General features: G+C 49.3%; 9 protein-coding genes across 9 annotated transcripts; 5 read left to right on the forward strand and 4 right to left on the reverse strand.

Moving 5' to 3' along the window:
- Positions 1-48: 48 nt before the first annotated feature.
- BDR25DRAFT_219477 (uncharacterized protein) lies at positions 49-1170 on the forward strand (the record flags this gene model as incomplete). The annotated part of the gene is made up of 3 exons (XM_033684967.1): positions 49-494; positions 542-597; positions 656-1170. 3 exons carry the CDS (start codon positions 49-51, stop codon positions 1168-1170), a joined length of 1017 nt encoding a protein of 338 aa, XP_033549774.1.
- A 371-nt stretch (positions 1171-1541) lies between these two features.
- On the reverse strand, positions 1542-2961 carry BDR25DRAFT_341719 (putative short chain type dehydrogenase; the record flags this gene model as incomplete). The annotated part of the gene is made up of 4 exons (XM_033693635.1): positions 2483-2961; positions 2032-2261; positions 1817-1918; positions 1542-1735 (listed from the first exon to the last, which is right to left on the reverse strand). The coding sequence occupies exons 1-4, from the start codon at positions 2761-2763 to the stop codon at positions 1542-1544; spliced, it is 807 nt and encodes a 268-aa protein (XP_033549775.1). The 5' UTR covers positions 2764-2961.
- Positions 2962-3715: 754 nt separating this feature from the next.
- On the forward strand, positions 3716-5353 carry BDR25DRAFT_333183 (Metallo-dependent hydrolase). Its single transcript, XM_033692809.1, has 3 exons — positions 3716-4087; positions 4259-5212; positions 5274-5353. Exons 1-2 carry the CDS (start codon positions 3850-3852, stop codon positions 5056-5058), a joined length of 1038 nt encoding a protein of 345 aa, XP_033549776.1. The 5' UTR covers positions 3716-3849; the 3' UTR covers positions 5059-5212; positions 5274-5353.
- Positions 5354-9121: 3768 nt separating this feature from the next.
- Positions 9122-11002, reverse strand: BDR25DRAFT_12700 (uncharacterized protein). The gene has a single exon (XM_033683781.1). It carries the CDS (start codon positions 10556-10558, stop codon positions 9206-9208), a length of 1353 nt encoding a protein of 450 aa, XP_033549777.1. The 5' UTR covers positions 10559-11002; the 3' UTR covers positions 9122-9205.
- BDR25DRAFT_353248 (uncharacterized protein) lies at positions 10620-11938 on the forward strand (the record flags this gene model as incomplete). Its single annotated transcript, XM_033695138.1, has 9 exons — positions 10620-10630; positions 10656-10764; positions 10822-10860; positions 10893-10993; positions 11046-11156; positions 11187-11311; positions 11352-11488; positions 11534-11644; positions 11711-11938. The coding sequence occupies 9 exons, from the start codon at positions 10620-10622 to the stop codon at positions 11936-11938; spliced, it is 972 nt and encodes a 323-aa protein (XP_033549778.1).
- BDR25DRAFT_302519 (uncharacterized protein) lies at positions 11590-12745 on the forward strand. Its single transcript, XM_033689813.1, has 2 exons — positions 11590-12271; positions 12327-12745. The coding sequence occupies exons 1-2, from the start codon at positions 12016-12018 to the stop codon at positions 12557-12559; spliced, it is 489 nt and encodes a 162-aa protein (XP_033549779.1). The 5' UTR covers positions 11590-12015; the 3' UTR covers positions 12560-12745.
- Positions 12746-13059: 314 nt separating this feature from the next.
- BDR25DRAFT_258483 (putative ATP-binding cassette transporter) lies at positions 13060-18833 on the reverse strand. Its single transcript, XM_033686534.1, has 9 exons — positions 18331-18833; positions 17662-18275; positions 15241-17343; positions 14926-14998; positions 14787-14829; positions 14305-14726; positions 14176-14258; positions 13515-14126; positions 13060-13457 (listed from the first exon to the last, which is right to left on the reverse strand). Exons 1-9 carry the CDS (start codon positions 18538-18540, stop codon positions 13235-13237), a joined length of 4383 nt encoding a protein of 1460 aa, XP_033549780.1. The 5' UTR covers positions 18541-18833; the 3' UTR covers positions 13060-13234.
- A 1705-nt stretch (positions 18834-20538) lies between these two features.
- On the forward strand, positions 20539-20916 carry BDR25DRAFT_312813 (uncharacterized protein; the record flags this gene model as incomplete). The annotated part of the gene is made up of 1 exon (XM_033691331.1): positions 20539-20916. The coding sequence occupies one exon, from the start codon at positions 20539-20541 to the stop codon at positions 20914-20916; it is 378 nt and encodes a 125-aa protein (XP_033549781.1).
- A 2708-nt stretch (positions 20917-23624) lies between these two features.
- On the reverse strand, positions 23625-25416 carry BDR25DRAFT_12754 (guanine nucleotide binding protein, alpha subunit). Its single transcript, XM_033683783.1, has 6 exons — positions 25081-25416; positions 24678-25023; positions 24499-24627; positions 24314-24443; positions 24021-24259; positions 23625-23972 (listed from the first exon to the last, which is right to left on the reverse strand). The coding sequence occupies exons 1-6, from the start codon at positions 25202-25204 to the stop codon at positions 23873-23875; spliced, it is 1068 nt and encodes a 355-aa protein (XP_033549782.1). The 5' UTR covers positions 25205-25416; the 3' UTR covers positions 23625-23872.
- Positions 25417-25618: the final 202 nt, after the last annotated feature.

Consider the following 25618-nt stretch of genomic DNA (forward strand, 5'->3'; position numbering starts at 1 on the left):
GTAGTTGACACTCAGACCAAGCCCTCTCCCTCCCCCCTTCCATCCGACATGCGCCTCTTCTTACTGCCCATCTCCGCCCGCCGGTCGCTCTTGTACTGCGAGAAGCTGCACGAGAAGGCCGCCAGCGAGCGAACACTCCTAGACAAAGTCACCATCAAGGCGAACCAGACCTGGGCAGCGTGGGAAAAGGACGAGAAGGCACCGTGGAACTGGAAGAAAAAGATCACCATCTACGGCAACCATGCACTCAAGCGGATACCCTATGAGGAGTGGGGACTCAAGACCATCCCCGCGCTGACGGCGAGGCGGAAGAAAGCTATCGTCGAAGGGAGGGAGAAGTATCACGTTGTATTTCCCGGCCTGTATCTCCATCGGGACAAGGTGCCGGAGATACTGAAGAAGTTGGCCTTGGAGCGCCAGGCCATGCACCGGAGCAAGATGATTTGGAGCATTGTCGGCATGCCGTTGAGCGCACCCTTCATGCTGATTCCTATGTGGGTGGACTCCTTGCGCGCACTGGACACCGCTTAATTGTCTCCAGTATACCCAATCTTCCCTTCTTCTACCTTGTCTTTAGGGCTTATTCGCACTGGAAAGGTACCGTACCCCTCTCGACTAATCCCCACCAAAACACAGACCCACCTGACTCGCACAGCATTAACTGGTTCCAAACACCTCGAGTTCCTTCTCCGGCACAACCTCCCCACCCTCAACCCCTCGGCCGAACTCGACGAAGTCTACACCGCAGGCCTCATGTACCCGACCCGTGCCATCTCTCGTGCCGCGCCCCGGCCCACGCGCCAACAGGCACAAGAAGTGGCGCGGGTAGTCGAACAACAAACTAATGACGGCACCGAGGACGTCATGGTACTGCAGCGCTGGAACGGGAAGCTCATTGCCGAGCAATTCAAACTCCCAGACATGGAGGTCGAGATAGAAAGAGCGGTAGAACAGGTCGAGAATGCGATCAAAGGGAAAGAGGAGTTGATGGAGGAGAAGATGGAGTTGGAAAGAGCCACGGCAAAACCGGGGCAGACGGCTAAGGATGCACTGCCGAAGGAAATCCTTAAGTCGGAAAAGGAAAAAGAGAAAGAGATTCATAAGAAAGCCGAGGATATCGCAGAGGAAAACAATAATCGTGGCCAAAATGAGGGCGTTGAGAAGAAGTAATGTGATAATGTCATTTCGAATTTCACGGCTCGCCATGAATACGGGGAGATATTACGATTTCACTCTATGGAGCACCTCAAGGGGAGCGGAGTCTCGGTACCGGCGGTTTGCACTTCTTGCATATAGATATCTCCTCTGAATTTGTCGCTTGTACAGTACCGGTATGTACTACGAACCCCGTCCCACTCCAGACATAGCAACAAACGCGACGTCTCCTCTGTACAACACAATTTCATTCCTTTTAAACTGAACGAAAGAGTCTCTACTCTCTCTATTCAAGCCCAGACTGCTTTTTCTACCTGGTCGCGATCTGCTCTGCGTGCCAGATATTACCCCAATCCCCCTTCCATCTGTCCTCCCTCGCTGCATAATTACATTGACCCATACCCCCCATCCACCGGAAGCCCGATCCCCGTAATCCAACTCGAATCCTCACTCGCTAAAAACAGCGCCGCGCGCGCTATATCCTCTGGTTCTCCTAGCCCGCGGAACGGATGCATGGCCTCTATCTGAGATTTGACGTCGGGCTGGTCAAAGATTGTTTTGGTCATCGATGACGCGGTATCTATGAATGCTGTGAGCTGAGATTCAGGCCTAGGTTGAAAAGGGTGTGGATGGGTGCCTGGGGTTGCGGTTTGAAACTTACATCCCGGGCAGATAGCGTTGACGTGGATACGATGGGGGGCGCAGTCCCAAGCCGCACTTTTTGTAAGACCCATTACGCCGTGCTTGGAACTGGTGTATCCCGCTGAAAATAACATTAGTGTGGGTATCTATATAACCTTGCGACTGTCCCCTCCGCCCCTACTTCTCTTCACCTTCCCAAACAAACAACAGCTGAGCAAGGGGTTCTGAACATACCACTCTTCGGCGTTCCACCCAAACCCAGCACACTCGCTAAATTGATAATCCATCCCCGATCTCCATTCGGCCCCGGATCCTGACCCATCATTTGCTTGCTCGCATATTTGCAGCCCAGGAAGACGCCTTTCAAATTCACGGCAAGAGTTTTGTCGAACCAGTCTTCGGGGTAATCCCATACTGGAGAGGGGTTTTGGGGTTCGAGTGCTATTCCAGCGTTGTTGACGATGCTGGATAGGGGTGTTAGTGTGTGGGACGTAGGTGAGACATAGAGACGCTATGCCTATCAGATGCAAATCCGGCTGGCAAGCTGAGAGTCAACCCGCCTCCTTTTCCGCACCCAAAATCTCAGATCACGCCCGGCCCAAAGACTGGACAACCTCTCCTCTACTCTCCTCTCCTTCCCAACCAGAGAAAAACGATGAATGGGAGAAGGGTAGACAAAACATACATATCCAGCCTCCCAAACTCCCTCACAGTCCTGCCAACTAGCTCTTGCACCTCATTAGCATTCGAAGTGTCGCACGTGATGAAAATCGCTCTTGCCCCCATTTTCGAGAGCTCTTCCATCGTGGTCAGAGATGAGGCTTCTGGCATCTCCCCGCGGGGCTGCTCGCGCAGGTCAGAGCATACGATATTGGCGCCGTGGCGTGCAAAGAGGAGGGCGATAGCTCTGCCGAGGCCGGAGGAACTGCCGGTTATGATGGCGGTTTTGGACTGCAGGCGTGACATGGGGGCACGGTGGGGCGTGGGATTGTGGGGAGAAGGAGAGTAGTCAAGAAGGAGGGATTGAATAATGATAGAGAGAAGGTCCAAAGAACAGAGGGCGGAGTAGATGTCAATAAAGCTCACGAACCAAGTCAAATAGGATGGCGAGCGAGCAGGAATATGAATGCTTTCTCTCTCTTTCTGTATGCAAGCAGGAGACAATTTCCACTGAATACATGGATAAGTTCAGAGAGGAACTCCACTCCCTTATATATTGTTGATTTCTCATCTGGCTGACTGACAAACCGGAAAGGGGGACGACCGGTACCTAACTGAGGGGTAACACGATTCCATTCCACTCGGCTCACTTTCTTCGAGTAAGCCCAACACAACATAACCCACAGCACGGCATCGCGAGACTGGATTACCCTCGCCTCCACCAATCCAATGAATTAATTGTTCTCACAATTGAATAGGCGATGGCTCACACTCATATATTTTACAAAAGTGGTAGTTATCTTCAGTTCACATTCGATTCGGCTGGCTAGATAGATGAGGTGCTCTGGTTTCACCTGCTCTGAATTAGGTAAAGGGGATGGTTACGGAGATTCGGTTTGGTGATGTGAAGTTCTTGGTTGTTGGGTACAGTTTCTCACCTTACAATGTGCTTAGAAGGGCTCCACATTGATTTGCAGATTCTGACACCAACATGACCTCTGTCGCCTATTTTGGGAAAGAAGGATAGCTGGACCATCAGGTTTGAGGGGTTCGCCCGGTGTGCAGCTCCTGAAGTTATCGGGGACCTAGAGTGAAGGAATCATTTTGAAATGTAGTTGGAGATGAATAGGTGGGTAAGAGGTGGAGGTTAGGTGGCTCTCCGCTAGCCGGTTTAGGTCTAACGAAATTGTTGAGAAGGAAGGTTTGCCGACAGTTTCCAACGTCATGTTCACGATGCTTCAACTTCATCATCTAGACTCATGGATCTCTGAATTCGATTTCCAATAAAAAGCATCAGGAACCGCGATCCTCTTCTCGGTATTGCTTTATATCACCTGACCTATCTTGCTCTCCGGCGCGCATCAATCCCAAGTTTATTCCCACGAACCGAAAATGGCAGACGACATCAATAATGAACCTTTCCCATGGCATCTCGGCGTATTCGACGCACACTGTCATCCTACCGATACCATGTCCAGCATCCCCTCCATCCCATCCATGAAAACCCGAGCTCTCACTGTTATGGCTACTCGCGCTCAAGACCAGGACCTCGTAGCAGATATCGCGTCCAAAAACGGCATCAGATCTAGAAACATCGAGCAGTGGGACCCACAAGAATGCATCATCCCTTGTTTTGGGTGGCATCCGTGGTTCTCACACATAATGTACATTTCCGAAAACAGCGATGATAAGAAAGAGCTTGGGATATTGGAAGCTGAGGACAAGATTCAACATTATTCAACAGTCCTACAGCGAAGAAGCAATGATAAACTCAGCGAAGAAGATAAGAAAAGCTTCTTAGCTTTCCCAGATCCCATGTCTTTCTTCAATTTCTTGTCACAGACTCGAAGCTACCTCCAGAAATATCCACTCGCGTTGGTAGGAGAAATCGGCCTCGACCGCGCATTCCGCGTTCCGGAACCTTGGAAGCCTGGGAATGAGCAAGGCCGCGATAGCGACCTAACTCCCGGCGGCCGAGAAGGCAGGGAGTTGAGTCCGTGGAAAGTCGATGTGAAGCATCAGAAGAGGATCTTTAAGATGCAGTTACAGCTAGCCGCAGAAATGGGGAGAGCGGTATCGATACACGGAGTTTCGGCTGTCGGAATTCTTTTCGAAACATTGAAAGAATTATATGAGGGGTATGAAAAGAAAGTACTGAGCAGAAGGGAGAGGAAGAAATTGGACCATGAAAAACATGTCACTGAGTGGCAACCTGAAAATGAAGAGAAGCTGGATGGAGATCACAAGAAACCATATCCTCCCAGAGTATGTCTGCATTCCTACACCGGCTCAGCGGCGCACTTCAAGCAGTACCTTGCTCCCACTATTCCAGTCGAGGTCTTTGCGTCATTCTCTACTGCAATCAATCTGTCAGACGATTTGGAAGGCGAGACGAAGAAGGAGTTTGCGGATGTGGTGATGGCTGTGCCAGACCATCTGTTGCTTGTAGAGAGTGACTTGCATACCGCAGGGGAGGACATGGATAGGAGGATGGAGGACGTGGTTAGGAGAGTTTGTAAGATTAAGAAATGGGGTTTGGAAGACGGAGTGAAGAGGTTAGCGGAAAACTGGAGTCGGTTTGTTTTCGGGGGAGAGGGATAAGGTAAATGTTGAAAGACCAACGATTGTGGAAATAATGACTTCGAATTTCGGCATCCCAATAAATCCGCCAAAGTGGGTTTTGATAACTTAGCAAGAAGAATAAGAAACTGAGGCTTGGAGTTATCTTGGCGTCGCTAATAACGATAAACATACTGTACGTTCTTTATTCTCCTCTCCTCTTTCACGTTAAACCTCGCGAATGCTAACCTAGATAGAAAGGATCCCTGGACCTAACACTAAATTTGCTTACAGGGCTTCGGTGCAATACAAATGTTTAGCGGAATAGAAGAAATTTGGAGGCTGTTCGAGTCTACAGTGTAAGATGAGCAAAAGATTGCTTGGCCTGTGAAGCTGTTGGCTACACAGCAGCGTGCGGCAGGCCCCTTCAGAGATCGTAACTGTTCTGCAATCCTAACGGAACATGCATTGGTGAAAAAATAAGCCCAAGTACGCACACCACGAGCATGGCTTATTTCTAAGGTAGATTAAGACACATTTAGAAATATCCTAAAATAGATAACTACAAATAGCAAGACGGCTTAAACGAGAACTCATCCGCTTGAAAATCCGGTCTAGAATGCATTTGAGATCGAAGGAAAAGAAAAGGAAATCTCTGTGAGCTCTCGCCGTCTTATACATGCCTGCCGACTGCCAGAATCTTCACTCCACCCTTGCCTGCCAGCTCAAGAGCCATGACCACCACATGATAGAAACCGCTAACAACTCGAACCTTAGCTAAGTTTTGCATCCTCGGATCCACTCTTCGGTGCCAGCAAGCTCGCGAAAGATGGTGTTGGAATGTTGTTCTATCGTTGACGTGACCGCGTAGGCGGCGCTGAATAGAACATAACAACTCCGTATCATATCCTCCCTCTTTATTCTCAATCATGTCATTCCAAGTCTCACTCCTTGCTTTACAACGTAATGTGATTCTATCGTTAACCTGACCGCATACACGGGCACGGGCACGGGCGCGGGCACAGAATACACATCCTCGTGCCTTGCTCTTAGTGCTTTATGCAGTTCAGATTCACCCTCTTTCACATCGCCCTCATTCTCGTGGTTCTTTGCTGGAGGTTGGAAGTAGGGCGTTGTTTCATCATTTATTTCACCATATACACCGTACCTAATAGAGTGCAATACTTACAGTATGCCTTCGCCTTCGTTCCTGTCGTTCTCATGCCAGCCTTTTATGATTAGATGAAATACTGTCGTTGATCTGACTACATGAGTGACGTTGGATAGAGCACAAGATTTCATTCTACTCACCCCATCCTTGGTTCCTTACGTAGTGTGGTTTCGTCATTCTCCTTTTCACGCTTAGATGTGGCTTAGTGGGGAACGCAGCTGAGTAAGAGGATGTTGGTCCAGAATCTCAACTAGAATATGAGCAATCCGTGGATTTAGGACTTGGGGTGAGTGACTTACAGGTGGTGTGAAAGCTTGTATTGAATGTTGAGTCCTGAAGGAGGAATGATTGCAGGGCATGACGTACGCAACGCGGCGTCAAACTTTCGTTGGGAATCTAGAGTGGTGAGTGAGTAATCCAGGAAGTAAGGCTTTTGGTAGAGCGACTTAGAGTAGGTCCGAGAGTTTGTGCTGAACCTAGCGGGGAAGGAGGACGAAGACCATTTTATTAGCCGAGAGGAGGTGATGTGCAAAGACTATGTATGACAAGCCACCCGAGCTTTGTATGGTTCGAAATCTGGTAGAGGGCAGAGCGGTGAACGCCTGGATGATCTTACTATTGATACAAGATCGCCACAGTGAGCAGCGGGCACAGCAGTCGATTTGGTTTAAGAATAGAAGGAAAGAGGTTATAGACCTTTGAGGATGGGACCTACTGTAGATAGTAGAATGCGTCCAGATATTCGAAAGAATGTCTAAATGGATCCCGAAGTGGGCATCAATCTCCACTCTTGCAAGATGAAGCTTTTGGCCTTTGGAAATAGGACAAGAGATGACTTCCAACCAAACTCTTACACTCTAGAAAACAGCACCTTTTTGCGATGCATCCAACCTCGTCCAATTGATTGTTGATGGTAATGAGGATCTCAAGGATGAGGTGCCGTTGAAAAAAGAAGAGTGGGTCCAACGCATGTTCGATAAGTAACCGCAGTTGGAAGGCACAGAAAATTGTAGCACAATCATGCGGCGCAAGCTGGATGTTAAATCGTCGAATTGAAGAGGGCTAGAAATTCACTCCATCTTACCATCTGACCCGGCGCAGAACGTGGGTATTCAGATCCAAATATTCCGTGATAGGCTCTAAGGATTCAGTAGGAGCGGACACAGAAAGTAACTCCTTTGGAATTGACAGGGAAACGCCGCCATATGCTACTCGGCCCTGCAAGTAGAATTCCAGGGACACAGCGTCAACTGTTATACACACTTTCAATATATTTTCACCGTCACTACAAGCTCCGAATCAATCGAACACAATATCTATACATCCATCCTTCTTGATCATAACCTTTTTCTCCCAGCCTCCAAAGGCAACCTTAGCATCATCAGTCGATGGCCACAGCGGCCACGCTTTCGCAAGCACCGTAATAGGCATAATAACCGGCGGCCCCCACCTGAGATTGTCCAGATAAAGCTCCGGCCGGGAACGCATCTGTAAGAACAGTGCTGGCGGGTCATCGATAAGTAAGGCCACATTTAGCAGGTCGAGACGCTCAAGGCTCGGCATCCAACTGACCACCTCAAGAATCTCTAACTTGTCGCAGACCACCATATTCGCGATGGTCAGGTGTCGCAAGACCGGCAAGGTGGCTCGGCACCTTTGCAGATTGAAGTGATGGGGGAGGGATATAGTCTCCCGCATGGAATAGTGGAACTGGGCGCTAGGGTGGTAATAAAAGGCGAGGTCAATGGTTAAGTATTCGAGCGTATGTCGAGCCGTACATGCTATGTGAAGCCAGGTCCAGATACCGAGTTGTTGATTGATGTCGACAGAGCGTCCCCAGGCGGCGTGTTTGGATGGGCTGGTAAATGAAAGCTTCTGGACGTTACGCAATCTATAGGGAAACCACCGAGGAGGAATTAGGTTTTCGGGAGCAAGTGGCCCGAGGTAGGCAAATCCCTTAGACCCAATGAATTCCACCTTCATGAGCTTCGTCGAACCCTTGAGATTGCCCTGAATGCACTCCATGCAGGCCCTCATTGCCAAAGTAGAGGCCACGGCCGAAGAATCGTGCAGTTGGCTGTATTGTGGATCGATCATTGTCAACAAGGCGCCTACGTCGAAAACGGGATCTCCGATGACGATATGCTCCACTGCCGGTAGTTTGCACAGAGCGGAGGTGAGGGAACGCGAGATGCTTTCATGCAACGGAGGAGCATCGACCCGGAAAGGCATAGGCGCATAAGATGTCGCAGGGTTTTGTCGAAACCGACGAGAAGGTTCGAGATATGACATGAGCTCTACAGAAGCTTTTCCGACTACCAGATCGCTGTTGTTAACCGTTCCAATCCAAGCTTTCATCAAGTTGCGGCGTTCCACCATCGCCTTTCTAGACCTTCCATACTCGGTATTGAGATCCCAGCATTCCGCGCTGGAATGTGATGTCGGCGTGAAGGCGTCCAGGCAGATATTGACCCGTTCCACATATGGGGCCAACTGGCTGTGGTTCGCAATATTTTGAAGCTTCTGCAGCCCCTGCGGCGTACAGGAGATGCTGGTTTTTGTAAAGCAGTGTTTTCTGAACTGAACCCAACATGAACTTTTTAATTTTTGAGAAACTGACCTAAAGGCAGCAAGGTCGGTATGGCGCCGAGGTACGAGTCCTCCAGATGGACATTCAATGCTCTGTGAAGGAGGGAGGCGGTCAGCCACCATAGCCCAGAGCTCCGGCGGCATTCGGTCGATAGCGCGCATCATGCTGGTTGTTGTGTAGGCAGCCGTGGTGAGGGAGAGGGCGAAGTAGGAACGTAAAGGTTTGTTCTTAGTGTGAAAGTGCGGTCGAGTGAAAATAGCTGTTAGAGAACAATGCTTACCTCTCCTGCAGCTTTCCAGGATAAATCTAAGTCACCCGAGAGTTGTGGTTGTAGTCAATAATCATGAAAATGTGTAAAATGATTGCTACAAACACTCTTTGCAAAATAACTTCACTGTACTGAAAGCGATACTAGCGAAGCCACGTCATTACAATTTTTCCAAACCACCATTAATCACACTCCCGTGAGACTCCATACTAGTTTCCGTTGACTCTGTCGTTCCGTCTTCCGATCCCTCATGTTCTCCTGTCTGTCCGGAAATTCCGGGATGCAGGAGCTCATGAGCAAAATAGGGAATCGGATTGACCACATCTTCGTCATCCCCGATATCCTCTGGGTCGTATAGTAGGTCCTCAGGAAAGCTGATAAACATGCCAGTCTCCCCAAGCTCAACAGGTTCTAAATCGAGGTCACTGTCTTCACGCTGCGTCGCAATCTTGTCCCAGTCCACAAGCTCGATTTCACTGCGAGTGAAACCTTGGAAGGATTCATCGGAAAGTGAAAACACTTCTTGCTTGTCCCACACTCTTCGAAACACCAGCTTCTCCACATATGTCTTTTCTCGGATTGCCGTGAATATATTCCTCCACAATCCATTGCGAAGTTTGAAGTCGGCTATCTCTAGTGACCGGAGTGTATCCCGATGGCGAAGGATGAAGTTCATCATTTCGTTCTCACGACAGTTGAAGCCACATATTCTCAGCGACTTCAAATTCTTGATGACGGCCTTCCCAAGGATCTGGTTCAGCGGGGTTCGATACCAGATCTCGCTGGCAAAGTATATCGAGACGTTTTGGAGCTGGGGCATGCCGGCAATATACCGAGCAATCGTTCCACGGGTAAGGTTCTGGTGGATCTCCGAGTCTACGGTCGATTCGTTTAGGAAGTCGAGCTTGAGGCACCGAAGAGATTCCATGTTTTTCATATGCGCATCCTGAAGTTCGGGATCGGGCAAGGCTAGGGCGGAGGGCTTGTTTGTGTACACCCGGAGCCTGGCTGGCTGCACCTCAGAGTGAAGGAGGGCATTTCGAACGATGTGGATGACTTTGATCTCATCTTGACAATCCCTTGATCTTTGCGAGCATTTAAGAGAGAACAATATTGACCTCAGCTTTGGCTGCAGCTTTGCAAGTGCTTTGGACAACAGCTCCAGTGCTTCCCCCTGGTTATCCAGCTCGCGGTCGAACTTGACGGTGCTGATTCGGAGCGTATGAATGTGGCGCACATATTCTGGAAGTTCCGAGATAGCGGCAAGATCCAACAAGCTCTTTCGAGATAGTGATACCCATCTGACTTGGAAGAAGGTCTCACCAAAGAGGTTGGCGGCGGCGTGGCGAAACGCTTTGCAGACAAGACGGACAGATCGTATATTGATGAGCAGATTATCCTTGGATTTAGTTTTTGGGTGTGTAAGTCGGGGTCCTCGGCCTGTTGCATCTGGAGAGTCTTCCCAGAGCTCTTCTACAATCATAGATAAGAGTTCTAATGGGAGATCATCCATATCAAGACTAAGCCCAACCGTATCGAGAAAGAGATAGGGGAGTAAGTGACCCTAGCGGATAATGATCGGTCCGTAGAGATAGGGAATCAGGTGTTAGTATTGAAGCATGTGGGTATGTGCTTCCTTATCATGAGGCTTTACTAACACCGAGTTGCCCTCTCGGGCCCGAGGAGTGGACGCCCGATTCGGGCATTCTGGCATTCCATGTGACCTGTAGCTAGTATACTAGAGGTTAATTCTTAGATTGCGGAGACATACAGTAGATAGCTCTCGCGAATCTCAAAGATGCGATGAAACTTTGGGTTCGGTATCCCTAAGGGCCGAAACAGGCTAGCGTGGTGTCATGTCTCCCGTGCATCGCTGTCCGAACCTGCGACCTCGCGTCGAGACAATAACCATCGCTATTGAAGTAGAGGGAGTGATGGTAAAAGAAACGTGAGAATGGAGTGTAAAAAACGGTCGCTCCTTTCTCAACATTAATGCGCAGTTCCGGCACTCTAGCCGGTGAGTCGGGTCATCATTTTCGCGTCTTATCGAACCTCACCGGTTCTCCATCTCTTCCATCGGGTTTCATCAGGGGTTTGCAGTGGTGGTGCCAGTAGGGCTGAACCGATTTGAATGCAACAAGAGCTGGGTTTTTGCAGGATTCTCAAGTGTATTTCTCAGTCCCTAAAAGATGGCTTTCCCTCTCCTTTTCTAAAGAAGTTCCTAGCTGGGCGAAACTGAAGCATCGCACTCCACGCATTTATGCCCGTTAACGGCACAGGAGGAGTCTAAGTACGCTGCGTGCAAGACCTACCTGACCCGTTTAAGGGATCCGGTAATAAGTTCTCGAGAGCTGTTGACCAGGAAATAACGATGAGGTCGGCTTGCCGGTGTACCGAAGTTTGCAGTCTATTCATAGTACCTAAACGCTTCAACGTTCCGCCGGTTTTGCAGCCAAAACACAGAGGCTGACCGTGCAATCGAATCAAGCTTCAACCAACACGAGATTCTCATGAGCTTCTCCGACATGCTAAGGGGCGAGAAAAGCTTGACGCTCCACAGTCACACGTCCCTTGCAACATCGCGAGCAATGCGAAAATGGTTATTGGATGATTTGCGCATTTAATGTTTGGCAGGGTAATACTAACACGTGACGCAGTTGAAAAGAGAAGGGATCGCGACAACGGAATCGTATTGAGGCTTGAACCAGCTGAAAGATTGTTGACACTCATACGAACGTTCACCATGCATTCATTTCCTGGATCACGATGCAAGACGAGTGAAGCGCTAATTTGTTTCAGTACGTTCATTCAGGAGGGCAAGTATAAAGATACGGAATTTCTTTCGCAGAGAGTTCTCTTCACTCAAGAACATCCTCACCAAGTCACTCTTTGACGTTCGAACGTTAACAGTCATTCCTTACATTCACTCTTTACGTTCACTTCATCCTACATACCCTTTAAATATCCAAGATGCATTTCACAAGCACCATCCTCCTTGCTCTACCCTTCCTCGCCGCAGCCGCCCTCCGGCCCGCTAAATTCTATGGCAATCTTGTGGCTCGCGACGACTACTCTGATGCTCTTCACTCTATGTGCGCAGTCGGCGATGGGGCACCCAAGGACTGTGGAATGGGCTACTGCTGTTATTACTACGAAGAGTGCAGGGACGGCACGGACGGCCAGGCCTATCCCTTCTGCATGGACATCAGCGAAACGTCTACTGGTGGTGAGTGGTGAATCTTCCGTTCATTTGAAAGTATATTCTCTAACCTTTTCAACAGGTGAACCATTCTCCGTGGTTGCACTGCAATTCGCCACAACCGGCATTCCCTCCAACCATGCCTCTCCCACCGCTCACCCCTCCTCGAATGCACCAACTACTCACTCCGCCGGTCCGACTGCAACTACCGGCACCGCAGCTGCTGCAAGCACTACGGGCGCTGCATCGAACAACAAAGTCGGTGCTGTCTTCGGACTCGGCATGCTCGCAGGGTTCGCAGGAATGCTTGCCTGATCTTCTAGAAGGCAAGATATAAACGTGGTAGACGCCACTAATAGGAGGATCTTATAGGGAGACGAGAAGGCAGGAAGAGGAACAGCAGCATTGGAAGAGAGATTCTTGTGACTATTTTAAGGGATTATAATGTAGAAAATATCTATTAAATTTGCTCGCAAAGAGCTCATACCAACATTTGTGTTAGTTTGGTACCAGCAGGATATAGTGGATTATGAGTGAATAGAGGCAACACCCGAGCGTTAAGCATGTTTTACATAACGTATAATAAAAGGCGAGTTTCTATCTGTTGTCTTGTATAGAATCTTCTTTTCTATTGGACACTACCTTAGAAGTCAGGATCCCGTAATGTCGTCATGTGATCGACCCACCCCTCTCCAAGTGTCTCTTGTCGCTTTTCGCTTTTCGCATGTCGCATCTAGAATGATCGGAGAGTTGGAATCGGATATACCGAGTGTGAAAGAATGGTAAGATCGTTTATTCATGTAACGCAAAACTTCGGACAGCGAACATCTCCCAAACCGCGAGCCACTAGGTCGACACCAAGACCCACACGACCGCGACACGCCGCAATTCTGCACACAACACCCAACACGAACAAACTTCTCAACAGCAGGCTGTTTAAATCCAGCAAATGGGTCGTCGCTGGGCGATCATCCGGCGTCCCGAACCGTCTTACTTCTTCCCCTGGTTCTCGACAAGGCCTCTAAACAAACTGCCTGCTGTCTTCATCAGCACTGCCGGGTCCCCAACCTCCGCAATCCGTCCTGCATCCATGACCACCACACGGTCGAAACTGAGGATTGTATCGAGGCGGTGAGCGATGGCAATGATGGTACGGTTAGCGAAGGCGGTGCAGAGTATGCTCTGCATTAAGGCGTCTGTTTCGGCGTCCACACTGTGCAATACTGTGTGAACTAGATATAGAAAGAATTCCGGGAGAGGGAAGAGTTACCTGCTGGTTGGCTCGTCGAGCACTACAATCTTCCCAGGCATTAGGATCGCCCTTGCGAGACAAAACAGTTGTCTCTCCCCTTGACTCAACAAGCTCTCCACGTTATCCAGGCTGACATCCAGTGCTGATACCTCCCCACCCTCCATTCCTGTGCTTAACTTTTCCCAGAGTTGAACCTGTTCCAAGGCGTCCTGCATCTGGGCATCGGACACCGAAGGCATTTTAGCTTCTGGAATCCATGGTGCGAGGTTGTGTCGTACAGTACCACGCAAGAAGAATGGATCTTGAGGCATTGCAATGATCTTCGACCGGAGAACCGACAGGGAGACGTCGACCGTACGTATGTTGTCGATGAGAATCTCCCCATCCTGTTCGTGCAAAAGTCCGAACAACGTGGCAAGGAGGCTGGATTTCCCGCTGCCGGTACGACCGCAAAGTCCGATTTTCTCACCGGGTTCAATGCTCAAGTCGATGCGGTTCAGAGTCGGTTTACCGTCGACTGAATAACTCGCTACAAGGTTCTTGAACTGAACTGAGCCTTTCATGGGCCAGGAGTCTGGTGGATCAGGTTGCGATGTCTCTTGAATTTCGGACGGTGTTTTGGAGAATTGGCTAATTAGAACAGTTAGAGTTTATCTTAACCATCAAATCAATGTCTTACCGAATGCGCGTTACTGCGCTAAGAGAGGTTTCGAATTCGGCCCACGCTATGATGATGATGCGGAAGTTGAATCCAAGGTCCATCTATACACAGTTAGTCTAAAGATGAGATGTGAAGTCGTCGACTCACAGCAGCTACTAAACCTAATCCAAGGTATCCAGGATCGACCTTCGATCTCAGTACCACAGCCAACCCAACAATAACAGTAATAAGCCCACAGACCATAAGCTCAAGCACCAGATTCAGCCAGTTCTGAATTGCGAAAAGGAGATAGAAGGGGATTTGAGACTGGTCAAGATACTTGTTGTTTTTATCACGGTAGGAATTTGCCCATCCGAAAGATCGGATCGTAACAATCCCAGCGAGGCTTTCAAGAAAATGTGTGCAAAGAGGTGCTTTGGCTTCGAGATCCATCAATCGCACTTGCCTAGATGTCCGTAGGTACACTCGTTGAATAAGGTACCCTGCAGCCGCAAGCAGAGGGATTATAGCAGCTACCGGGGGAGTTGCCACTACAAGGATCGAAATCCCTGATATTATAGTGAGTAGTTCTAGAGAAAGAGAAGTTAGTTCCATGTTACGCCCAGTGCTGCTCATCAAAGGTAGAATACCTGAAGTCACATTTATGAATGAATATTGGAGTGAGTTGTCTACCTAAAGCCGGGGGTATAAAGTCAGCGGAATTCTTTAAAGTAAAATTATTAGCACTACTACCGCCTATCTATGCAGCGCCTTTGAAATGATACTTACAAGCACGATATCCTGCGAAAACCGATTTGTGATCGTTCCAATATCTGTTGATACTAGGTACGAGAACTTGGCTCTATCTGGCTGTAAGCAAGAGGGTAGCTAAAAGGAGCAGTGGAGATAGGAGATGCTGCATCTAGTCGTCACCTAACGTAGAGCACGACAGGGTAATTTAGGACAGAAATGCGCATCTTGGTGATGCTCTGCCTAATCTTAGCAATACTTTTATCGGATAGAACCTACCTTAGTCGTGTCCTACGTTATGTGGTAACATGGAATAGTCGTGTTCCAAAAGATTGAAGGTTGTGATTAACATACCGCATAAGGGCGTTCAACTGCCGAGCGTGAAGTGCCAAGCTTGATCTAGGAATGAACCACAGCGCAAAGTGGCCTAGCCAGAGAAAATATAGGAAGATATTGACTGCAGTAATGGTTACGAACAAGTATAGATTCCTCATAGTCGCCGATTTGCTTGAGCTGGCGGATTGCGCCCACCATTTCAGCCATAAGAATTGAATCGTGGTTGCTGCCGTGGTCAGGGTGAGTAGGCTAAAATAGACACTACAGTGCAGTGTCCCAACGGCGGAAATGAAAAAGAGCAGACTTCGCCTGTCTCCGGATCGCCGTGCTACATCTTCCTCCTCATCTTCTTCCAATTGTGGCTCCGGGTTTGGTGAGATTGCTGTTTCTGAAGCTTCCGAGTCGATATCATCCAGCAGATCATCATATAGATTTTCATGGCTATAATCCCCGCTGATTTCGTGTAGATTCACATTTCTGGTTATTAATTCCTGATACGTTCCCTGCTCAATAATATGGCCATCAGCTAGGACAATAATTCTATCTGCGTGGCGTGCAAAATAGGTTGCATGAGTGGCCAGGATGACCATCGCCCCGGATTTCCTAAGAAGACCGTTTCGGCCAAAGACACGATCAAAAACAAGCTTCTCGGTGGCGCTGTCTAAGCCAGAAAAGATGTCATCGGCGACAAGAATAGGTTTTCGCGCGTAGAGAGCACGTGCGAGGGAAATTCGATTCTTCTGTCCCCCGGACAACGAGATTCCTTTGGAGCCGATGAGAGTCATGTCTCCTTTCTTCATTTCAGTCAGATCTTGGACGAGCCCACAACTCCAGACAACCGAGTTGTACCAAGGTTCCTCGAAGGTATCCTCTGCAATGATGTTCTCCCGCACAGTTGCGTTTCGAAGCCAAACTGTCTGATCACAGAACGCTGTACCAGACGACGGAGCCTGAAAGGAACCACAGAGAAGTTTCGTCTCCCCTATCAGGGAGCGCAGTAGGAGTGATTTACCAGACCCAACCTTACCCACGACCATGTTAAGCGATTGAGGCGGGAGTTCCAATTGGATGTTGAAGAGAAGTGACTTAGTATCATCAATTGCAAAAGTTGCATTTTCCATGGATACAATAAAAGACGGCGTCTGGCGTTTAAATGATTCTCGAGTCTGTATAGGATCAAGTTCGATCCTGTCAATGCCAGTACTCCCAGGTAAGCCATCTCCTGCATAGTGGGATATCGAATCGCCATGAAGAAAGGATTGGATCCGTTCTAAGGACGCCCAACTAGCCATAATTTGTGGGATCTGCTGTAAAACTAAGATCATAGGTGATGTGACGAGCTTTAGAGCAGAGAGAGACCCATATAAAACTTTAAAGTCGAGTGAAGGACCGTCGCGCCTAGTGACCGCAATGACGACAAACGTGACATACGTAGCGAGTGTCGTCATCTGGAACATAACATTCGAGATCAGAAGTATCCAGACGAGCAACTTTCGAACGAAGTTGTGAGCAGCTACTTCCGCTTCGCGGAGCCCTGTTAGCATTCGGAGAACTGTTTCTGTGAGACCAAGCATTCGAACACCCTTTATACAGCCGATCGAATAACTAATCGACGTGACTCTAGCTTGGGTAGTAGCGACCCAATCCATTTGGCGAGCTTTCATGTACTTGCCAATCCATGTGCAAATTCCCGTCGCAACTAGGGTCGTGAGAAAGGGTGCTATGAGGGCGACCCCGAGATGTGTGTAGAGGATGTAGAGCGCAACGCCGGTGCTTATGACCATAGCCCAAACCTCATGCATATTTTTAACACCATTGAGTATCTTTTCAACGTCTACGTTCATCAAAACGGTTGCCGATCCTAGATTTACGTCTTTGGATGTGATCCGAAGGGTTTGTTCGTATAGAGATGATATTAGGCAGCTTCTCAACTTGGTCGAGAACCGAGCCACGCTTTGGGCATACCAGCTTGAGGAAATAGCTAGGAGAGAGTAGTTGAGTCCAAATGCTCCAATAAGTCCATACCCGACGTTCACACTAGGTTCATCTTTCGATTGCACGAAATTGATCATCGCGGTGATTAGAAAGGGCTGGCTCAGGCTCGTGGCTATTTGGAGTAACCTGTATGGCATAGTCAACGCTCATGTACTGCATATTGACGCTAACGGCGAACATGATAGGAGCTTAGATTCTTTTGATTTTCTCCCTAAATCTAGTAAGATTTAACATATGGACTCTGCCCCAATTATGCTCCACGTTAGGTAAGAAAATGTAGTAGAGTACATTATCACATAATGTGGAACATAACTAGGGTAAAGTTAGCCTGCTAATACTCTTGCTGGAATTAACGAGAATGTCAATACGAAACAAAAATTTGCCATGAAATACCCCCTTACCATGTTCTACGTTCGGGGAATAAGATTCCTGGGAAGACCTTACCTTGGAATCACTGGCAGAATTAAGTCAACCCAAAGCACCCTAATGATGGTACGAGCCAATGGGGCATTTTTGTTTGTTTTCTGACGGCGGAAGACATCCTCAAAAGCAATGTTTCGTTGTTTCGATGCAAGATCTGCATCAACGCTGAATAAGTCACCAGGCTTAAGTATCTTCTGATAACCTTCTTTGAAGAGGCCATTAAGATACCAAAATAGCCTCTTGCCAAACAGGCCTACGGTCTCTTCAGGAGGCAAGGTGCGGTCTTCGTCCGAATAGAATAACTCCCTTTTGTCAAGAGACTCCAACAATAGTAGTAGCCCGGTCAAGAATGTGTGGATTGACGCAGAGGTGACCAGAACTGACGGATAGTCAACTAAGAAAAGGGTCCGCAGCCGGACGGCGTCACACAGCAGCAGGACCAGCAAGAAAAATTGAAGCAGATGGCTTGGCCTCACTGCCCTCGTATGTTCGAGCCGAGACAGAGTCACAAGGACAAGGGACCCAAGGAATTCCAACGAGGCTGATAAAATGGATAGCTTCGTCTTGTAAGATTCGATTTTTGCCCAGATGACGAGGAGGAGAATAGATGAGATGGCATAACAACCAGTCGCAACCTTTGCAGGAATTAGCCTCTCGATTTGCAATAAGCAAAAGCATCATCACGCGAACCAGCTTTAAAACCCCCAAATGGGAGTTTTTGGCGACCTTATGCCGCCGCCTTCGGAGAGTGGCCAATCGGATGGGTGCGAATAGCAAGAAGGCTGCCTGTGGCAACAGCCCAAGCACGCTGTCCTCAAAGACCAACGTGAAATCGAAGCCCCCACGACATGACCCAATTCCAGGACCGAAGGACGAATCGGTTTGACACACTCGCGACATCGTGGTTTATCCAGTGGCTCAAAATAGACGACAGTTTGCACGACTGAAGGACAAAAAGTGAGGTTAAGATAAGGCTAGAATGCCTGCCTCCGAAGGCTCCCACTAACGTCACCGGAGATCTGTCGTCGTGGGCGATTCGTACGTTTCCACGCACGAAGCGAGGTGTGATTGAAGAGCAGGAGTCATCCCATCCCTTAACAAGACAATGACAAAAAATGCCGGCGCCTGGATGAACGGTCGTAATTGAAGAGATATCAATAAGGATCATTAACGAATCACCGGCTGAGGTCAACATCTTCCAATTGTTGTAACAAATTGTGTAAGAATGCTAGCGACTTTTGGAACAGGAGTTAGTACCTTCTTCTTTCGAATCTTGGCAGCTGAACAGTGTTTCCTCATCACATGATACCAATTTCATCAATATTTCAGCTATCCACATCTTCACTCCGTTCCAGAGTTTTCGCAAAAGCATGAAGGCTACCTTCGGCTTACGATTGCTTACACGGCGTAAACGCTTTACACGAGCAGCATGGCGCCCCTTCGTGCCGCCGACCCCAGCGCCCCCGCAAAGCATTCACCGCTTGACGATCCGAGCCCAATCGCAACCCCAGGAATCACCGTTGCTTTTGCAGCCTCGTACGCGTCTCATGCGTGCACGCCTTCATAAAATTACTGTGCCTCGCTTCCTGCGAACACATCCCACGGCCAAAGAGTGTCTGGATGGCAGCACGTGTTGTGAATCGCTGCGTTTCTCGTTACCGACCAGTGTGTTGGTGTGATCCTGCAGCAGGAGTGCAGCAAGAAGCAACAACAGGTTTGTCACATCCACCGGAACCGGTGGAAGGCGGCAAGCGCCGGTTTTTTCCTCCAAATTTTATATCTCTACTAGTGTGTGTTCTCTGCGAGTCCATATCTAGGAGTTGTTTGATCTTTGAACCTCGGAAGAACGTCTCCTACATATTCTCGTGAATTCTTCCTAAGGGCTCACCGACGTCCACTGGACCGAGCTTAGCATCAACCCCTAAAAGCAGCCCCTCTCCACACCTCTGATATCTTCCCAGGCCGTCCATCTCTTCCCTTCTTTTCCTTCCTCTACCTTTGTACTAATATCTCAATCTCCACTCCACCACGTCAAATTGCGCCAATTCACCTTGCCAAGCCCACAGATCTCCACCCAAGAGCTCTCAAACGTCAACACTGCAACACCCACTGAGCAGCCCCAATATTCCAAAACGCATCATCATTCATAAAGGTCTTAGTCTGTACAACGACTGTAGAACACCAAGACCTTGATTTTCATCTCACGACGACTCGCCAAGCAGTGTTGAAGCCAACGGCTACCCTGCATTTAAAAGACGTCTATTTTCCAAGCTTCTTGGAGCATCACTTTCACACACTAGTTGCCACGTAAACGACTTTAAGCAATTACGCAGTCTGTCTAAGGGTGCATTCCCGAACGTGCCGGCGATCTCTTACCAGACTCGAGAAACACCGCCAAACACGAGCATTTGGCAGCTGCGACACCCTGCGCCACGACTTCCGGATCCGCAGTATATTGGCAAGCCCGATTCTTATGCTCATCTGAATTGAGATCGCCCAAGTGTTGACAGGAAGAATCAACATTGTGTTGAGAGGGTCACTTGACACACCCACTAGCCTGCTTTCATAGAGAGAGTACCACGGGACCACGGGGGGCTTGGCCTGGAACGCACTACATCATCCACGTAAATATTTTGAGGGAAGGTATATAACCCTGTTCTTCTGCTCGACACTTCCTCTACCTCACCGAACTCAACCAACACGCACAACTACACCGACACAAACAGCCTCCGACACGAAGATACCAGCTCACCACCAACACCACCTCAAACTAAGCACCACATCTACAACCACCTGAGAAACATCCACTTGTCGTCAACAAGTCCGAGTTCAAATCCAAATCTAGTGCCAACCGACCAAGCCTCCAACCACCCCCACCAAACTATCACCACCACCAAAATGTCCACCTCCGCTCCCCGCTTCCACATTCCCTTCCCGAAGACGTTCCTCTCTCTGAACGCGAAGCCCACGAAGCTCCCTAGCGTGAATACAATCATGTCTCCAGAGCCCGAGGTCCCGACGCACAGTTTCCTCTCCAACCGACCCAACGCCTCGCGCCACTTCTCCATCTCCTCTAGCACCAGCTCCGGCAGTGTCACCATCAGCGAGCCCGCCTCCCCTACTGTCCAGGCCGCTGATGCCGCCAATATGAACGGAATGCCTGCGTTCCAGACATGGCTGCCTCTGAATGCGAAGTTCAACCCACCGCCTAAGTCCGCAGGCGAGATGACTGTGGGCGGGGGTGTCAAGAGCCCTTTCCTTTCCAACAGGGGCTAAACATTGCACCCTACGAATGAGGACGATTGAGGGTGAATGTGCAGAAAAGAAGGATACCATGAACGAACGAACGAACGGTCAAGGGAACAAGAAAGTACGGATATCACAACATGAAATTGGACTTACGACCTTACGACGACCTTCACAACCATCTTTCCTTCCCCTGCCCATGTCTTTCTTTCATCAAAAATTCGATTCAGAAATGATATAACTACAAAACCCATGCAGTCAGGATTAGCGATCACGGGAGGAGTTCTTATGTTCTGAAGGCTGAGTAGGCTTTGGGACTTTGTTTTCTTTATTGTTTCACTTCTTATGTATAGCAATCAAAAGCCCAATTACCATACTGAATGGTTCGATTTAGTATTATTGCAGTTGTGTGAATTGGTCAAAGTTCGTCTCCAGGTCGACGAATCGAAACTGTCCACCTGCTCCAATCGCTGATTAATAATGGGATTTCGCACACGCAGCAGCCCCCAAAATGTACCCGCATTCCAGATCCCAGGAGGAAGCCGATTTAAATTACTGCCTTAAATTAACTCGCAGCATACCTACTCTCTTGTCTAGCGTATCCTAAAAGAATTCTTAACACAGCAAAGCCTGTAGAACACTCATTTTCCCACGTAATAATCACAAGGCAAACTGCTGCCTCCCTCCAAACCCACCCTCCTCTCACTCTGCTGATGTCTATTTGGGGCCAAAAGTTTGCAGTGTACGACAACAGAAATTTCACTGACCTGCCCACCTCGATCCCACCTACTCCTGCACCTACGCCACATCTCCTGACACATGTTCCCAAATCCACACACTTACATCTCTAATCTTGATCTCCGACTCCGACTCCGACCTCCCTATCTCACCCGCCTGCCTATCAATTCCCCAATTAATCCACCCGCATTTCACTCACTCACCACTGTAAGCTGGCTTACTTCGGCTCTCCCCTCTCAATCTGACACCCCAACCAACTCCGCATCGTATCCGTAAGTCCTGCACACACAGACATTATCTGCCCGCATCTGCCTGCATATCGGTGACCGACGCACATGGCAAAACGGTCGCTCAATCACGCATGCGCCAAATCACCCCTCCCCCATGTAGAAAATAGGAGTTTGCGCAATCCGCTTCTGTCGTTGAACCCCGAACAGTTCCAGGGTCCGAGATTTCGGGACCTGGTACGGGAGGGTTCGGCAACGGGAGCGCACGTGGCTTGAGGGTGTGGTGCGGTGGCGGGAGGAAGGCAAGGGAGAAAGGGGGGAGAAGGGGTTGAAACATTGTGATTCATGACATGAACATCCGACTGTTTGAAGATCGAAGATCTGATGTTTAAGGTTCTGCAGATGTGTCTTGAACAGGCAAGCCTGGAAATTCGACACGACACACAACACGAAGGGGTGAGAGGACAGATTCTGGTTATCTTTCTTGACCGCAGAAGTAGACATAAATCTGTATCCTGTCAACACCTTGGAGAATGATGGAGGCTGGCTGGGTTCATAGCGTAGATCACTCTGTTTTGTGTAGTACAACTTGACATGCTGTACCTGTGGATGGTGATTCTCGTACGATCCACCGCTTTGCACACACAGGCGAGCAGAATCTGACTCTCTCTCTCTCTCTCTCTGAGCTGAGCTCTACTTAATAAAGCGCAAGCTCTTTGAGCCAGACACGCAAAAGGGTTGTCTGCTTAGTCAGCTTCACTTCTTCATGACAAGCACCGAAAACTTGGAATGCGAAACTGTAATTCTCCTATCATAATCACCACACTATCTTCCCTTCCACTCTCTACTCTCCCATCTCTCCATCTCACCCCTCGCTCGAGCTCTCTCCCATTCTGACAGGTCTCCACGCCATCGCTATGATGCTTCTATCCACCCAACCCTCGAACTCCCCCCACCTTCGCCATCCTCTCTCCAGAATATCGCAAAAGCCCTAAGACCGTATAAAACCGAGGCCACCCATCCGATCCCAACAATATAAAAAAGATGTGTAATATGGAATTCAAAAAGAAGCCGGCTCTCGGCTACTACAGTGCTATGCTGTCCAAGAAACGAAAATTTCCAAACCGAGTGCAGGAGTGACAAAACTGCCGCTAAGCAACTGATTTAAGGTTCTAGTCCTTCCACTCGTCCTCAAGTGAGTGTGCGACCGGTAGGAATCGAATCGAAGGAGCGCATGGATGTGTGTTTCGTGCGTGCACGGTATGTCGTAGATTCGGTAGATAAATGTCGGATTGAAGGAGACAGTGCGGGACGATGTGGGTGCGCGGTCGCGGTTTCCAAAATGAACTATGACTCTTTCACTCCACCCACCGCCAACCACAGAAAGCAAAAACACAAAAAGGAACACCAGCGAAGACTGACTCAGCAGAGAGAGACTGAGTTTAACGTACAGTGCACCCACCACCAACAAAGCGCACCACCAGAACAAAAAACACAGCTCGAGGTCGAGGCCAAGGCAACCTAAGTTGGTATTAGGAAACAGTCGAAGCCAGGTATGTGAGGCAAGCAATCGCAATCCGATCCGACCCAAAACTTTTTCCAGAGAGCGCAAGCAAAGGCCTTCGAAACCACCTGCTCTCAAACCCACAGAAGAGAGGAAAATGGGTGACTTGACAAGGAAAAGTGAAATTGGTATGTAAAATCCCAAGAAATATGACTCCAATAAACGCCAATGCTGCGCTCGCCATGAGAAATACGAGGCAATGATGTTGTGGCCCAAACCCAATTCATGAAACCCAAGGATATGTCGAATGACACGGTAATGGATACTTTCGTGATAACTCGTGTCTGATATGGTTGCGGTATTAGGTGGTGTAAGCAGAGAGGCGGAAAGAGGCTATGCACAGGCGACGTGTGTCCTCGTCGGTAGTCGAGCAGGCGTAGGGGTGGCGTGTATAGCTTCAGAAATCATTCGTCAGCTCGTCTCAGCTACCTGAAGCCGGGGTGTGAGTGTGTCGAAGTTATAGAATGCCTGAGTCTTTCAATGCGTTCTGTAATATGGTTTCCTTCACTGCCGCGAATACAAGTCGGATGTTTGATGTGTCGGTAGCTTGTGTTAGACTTGCATGTATTAGCTCAGTGGACGCAATTCACACCACCAGAACTTACTGAGGGTACAGATTTAGGTGCGCCCGATTCACTTGATTGAATCTCCACAGTAGGTATTTGGCCGCACGATTCACGTCGTTGCCTCCAGAGTAGTCAGGGAAGTAATTCCCTAGAGGTGATCTCGAGAGTTTTGCCTTGAATAGATCAACCTTATTTAAGAACAGGATTATACTCGTCCGCATAAACCATCGGCTGTTGACTACAGAGTCAAACAGTACTAGGCTTTCCATCATTCGGTTCTAATTACACATGTCAGTAGTAGCATCTAAGAAGACCCTTGTCGGAGACCGTACCTGGGATGATTCCTCCAGTAGAACCTGGTCGTATTCGCTCAGGGCCACGCAAAATATGATTGATGTGACGTTTTCGAAACAATGTATCCATTTCTTGCGCTCGCTCCGTTGACCGCCAACGTCGAACATGCTGTAGTTTCAAATTAGCCGAAGCAACCGGGTAGGATCCAAGTGGGTCCACGTACTGTATACTCAATTGTCCCATTGTAAAACGAGTTTCGTATATACCAGTCGTCTTCGTACGCGCTCGCAGCACATCGGATTCTATGGGGATGTAGTTGGGGTCCGATATCCGGTTTACTTCGTCGAAGAAACTAGGAGACACTTAGTGGGCAGCAAGGCTGCAGAATAGAAGGAGACATACTATGGCGCCGAGTCCATAAGATAGAACTCGCTCGAGTGCTCAAGCACTTTGGGTATGCAGGGGTCTCGCCAGACCGCCGTGACTGCTTGTCCGACCCGCACTTCCAGCGGCTTCTCGGGGTCTGGGTCCACCGTGTATTCGAGCAGATATTTACAGTGCTCGTCATTTCCAGGATCTTCGGTCTCGATATCGAACTGTCGCATGGCTCCTATCAGAGCTTTTGCGCAGTCGATGACGTTCTTGTATATGGTGAGACGGTACATGGCGAGTTCTTCCTGCGTGTACCCGTTCTGGTGGATGATCTTCATCTGCTTGACAATGGTGGACTTGCCGCTCTCGCCCGACCCTGGAGTGAGTCGTGTTAGTATGCCTCAGGCTGGTCGGATAGGTGTCAGCTGCTTACCCAGGAGCAGGATTTTGCATTCTCGTCGTAGCCGGCGCGAGTCTTCCTCGAGCTTGCGATCGATGGCCTGGCTCCGTTTCTTCTGCTCGGCATCCTCGTTATTGGTGCTCATGCAGATGCCCATTGTGCCTGGCGTTGGCTGCGGCTCGCGGCCGCGGGAAGGAGGGAGAGGTCGGGCGGGGACAAAGATGGAGCGCTCGGCTCAGCACCGCGACAGGGGAATATGGTCGTCGGATCGATGATGGAGAGAGACAGCGGTCTCACGGGGGGATGCCGGGCGACGGCGCAGCGATGTGGGCGGCGCGCGGGCGTGGATGTGTGGTGTGGACGTGGTTGAGGTCGGCGAGCAGGCGTCTTCAGCCTCGAGGGAGGGGGGCGGAGACAGAGCTGCTGTTTGGGTTGTGCTGGTGCAGTAGCTGCGGGCGTCCGCTGGAGTCGCGATAGAGGCCCGCTCGGTGGTGGGTAGGTGGAGGGGACCGGTGCGTTCTGGGTATTGAAAGGTTGAGGCGAGCCCTGTGTCTGGAGGTGGACACAGGTG

This window comes from Lindgomyces ingoldianus, assembly GCF_010093535.1.
Source record: "Lindgomyces ingoldianus strain ATCC 200398 unplaced genomic scaffold BDR25scaffold_10, whole genome shotgun sequence".
Classification (NCBI taxonomy): Eukaryota; Fungi; Ascomycota; class Dothideomycetes; order Pleosporales; family Lindgomycetaceae; genus Lindgomyces; species Lindgomyces ingoldianus.